Source organism: Rhododendron vialii, chromosome 5a (assembly GCF_030253575.1).
Source record: "Rhododendron vialii isolate Sample 1 chromosome 5a, ASM3025357v1".
Taxonomy (NCBI): Eukaryota; Viridiplantae; Streptophyta; class Magnoliopsida; order Ericales; family Ericaceae; genus Rhododendron; species Rhododendron vialii.
This window is the reverse complement of record NC_080561.1, coordinates 2369822-2371707: the sequence shown is the minus strand read 5'-3', so window position 1 is coordinate 2371707 and position 1886 is coordinate 2369822. Positions and strand designations below refer to the sequence as shown.

Sequence of the window (1886 nt, the reverse complement as noted above, 5' to 3'; positions counted from 1 at the left end):
TGTGCATGACCATGTGGGCCTTGGAGTTTGGTTTGATTTGGTTGTTGGTTTGATTTGTATTGGTGATTATAGTGCTCAAATCCTCGCGAGGGCGAGAGGCTATAAAGTTGGGGAGATTGTAACACCCCGTCCCACATAGGAAGTCTACATGGATGATCTTGGACATATAACAAACCTTGTGGGCCACTACTAGTATCTTGTGCTTAGCCTTTGGATCATGTGGTGTGGCTTGTTGATCAAAATCAAGGTATTAGGCCAGTGGTCTACTTGGGACGTTACAGCCCCAAACAAATTGTGCACATTCTCATTCAATTGTAATTTGTTCTTCTTGGTTAGCAAATATTCAGGGTTAATTAAGTGGTGTAACGTTCTGTAAGCTTTACTATGGTCGGTATTTATCTGAGATCACAATGTGATAGTTAGATATCCGCCCTCTAACCAAATAATGGCAGTAACATTTTCTTAAGGTACTAGATACTTCTTACTTTAAAAAATAGATAAATTCAAATATGGGACGAAAGTATTTTTGTGAAGTGGAAGAACCCACTGGTTTCAAAAAAAATTTTGAAAGGCTAATCTTCGATTAAAGATCCAAACGGATTAAAGAGCAGAGCTCATCAGCAAGATTACAAGGGGCAAGGGGAATACCAACTCCTAGTCTACTGTTACAAGCAATCCAGTTAGCACACCTATTAGCCTGACGATTACACCAACTAAAGACAAAGTTTGTATTAGCCGAAAAGGAAAAAATATCATCCAGAAAAGCTTGAATGGTCCAATTCTTCAAGACAGACTTTGGTTGGAGCATATTGACCAAGGGTTGGCAGTCCGATTCAATCACGACATCCCTCTTTCCCCAAGCCAGGGCCATTGACACTGCAATCCTAATAGCCCAAGCTTCAGCAGCCAGCGCCGAAGAAACCCTGATTCTCCCGTGGTTAATTTCTACCATTGATCCGTTGTCATCTCTAACTAAGACAGCAAAAGCAGCAGACTTGTCCGAAGGGTTGAAGGCCCCATCGCAGTTAAATTTCCAGCTACCGTTGAGGGGACGTTGCCACTTCGGGACATTACTATCACCATGATTACGGGCTGGTACATTTATCTGAGGACAAGTTGCGGCTAAGAATTCCCCATGAAGACCCAAAGCCCTCTTAAGAGTCATGACCTTTGCATTAGGCTTTTGCTGCAAGAAGACCCATTCATTCCTTTGCTTCCAGATTGCCCAGCAAATTTGGCCAATGAGACCCATCTTCTCCGAGAATTGGCCTCCCCATTTGACAAGGAGACTCACTAACCACTTCTTAACAGATACCACTCTGTTCACCGGTGTTGGAAACTCAATTCTACTATTTGCCCAAACCTCTTTTGTCCACTCACACCTGAGGAGAACATGTTCAATAGTTTCTATCTCAGATCCATAGAGATCACATATAGGACTTTTTGCACATTTCCTTGCAAACATGTTTTCCTTGGTGGAAACAACATTTCTAATGACACGCCAGAGGAAGTGTTTCAACCCAAGAGGGGATTTAAGATTCCAGATTTTCTTCCACAAGGTTGAATTGAGCTCAGAGGATGAGCTATCTTGCCCCCTATCCTTTTCCTGGGTCGACTGGAATGCTAGGTGGTACCCAGTTAATTTCATGGGCATGCCATGGGGATTATGAAAGACGGCTAAGTACTTAGGGGTGCCCACAAGTTGGGGGAATTCAAAGCAAGAAACCCTTGGCTATGTGAGGGACAGAATTATGACCAAACTCCAAGGTTGGAAACAAATGATCATGAACCTTGCTGGCAAGGAAGTACTTATAAAAGATGTGGCTCAAGCTATTCCTACGTTCCTTATGTCATGTTTCAAGTTTCCAAAAACACTTTGCCAAAAA

General features: G+C 42.6%; 1 protein-coding gene across 1 annotated transcript; it reads right to left on the bottom strand.

The window, feature by feature from the left end:
* Positions 1-583: 583 nt before the first annotated feature.
* LOC131326876 (uncharacterized) lies at positions 584-1648 on the bottom strand. The gene has a single exon (XM_058359784.1). The coding sequence runs from the start codon at positions 1646-1648 to the stop codon at positions 584-586; it is 1065 nt and encodes a 354-aa protein (XP_058215767.1).
* Positions 1649-1886: the final 238 nt, after the last annotated feature.

What these genes read in the sequence shown, in the direction of transcription:
- LOC131326876 (XM_058359784.1), bottom strand. Translation starts at nt 1,648, where the DNA reads ATGAAATTAACTGGGTACCACCTAGCATTCCAGTCGACCCAGGAAAAG.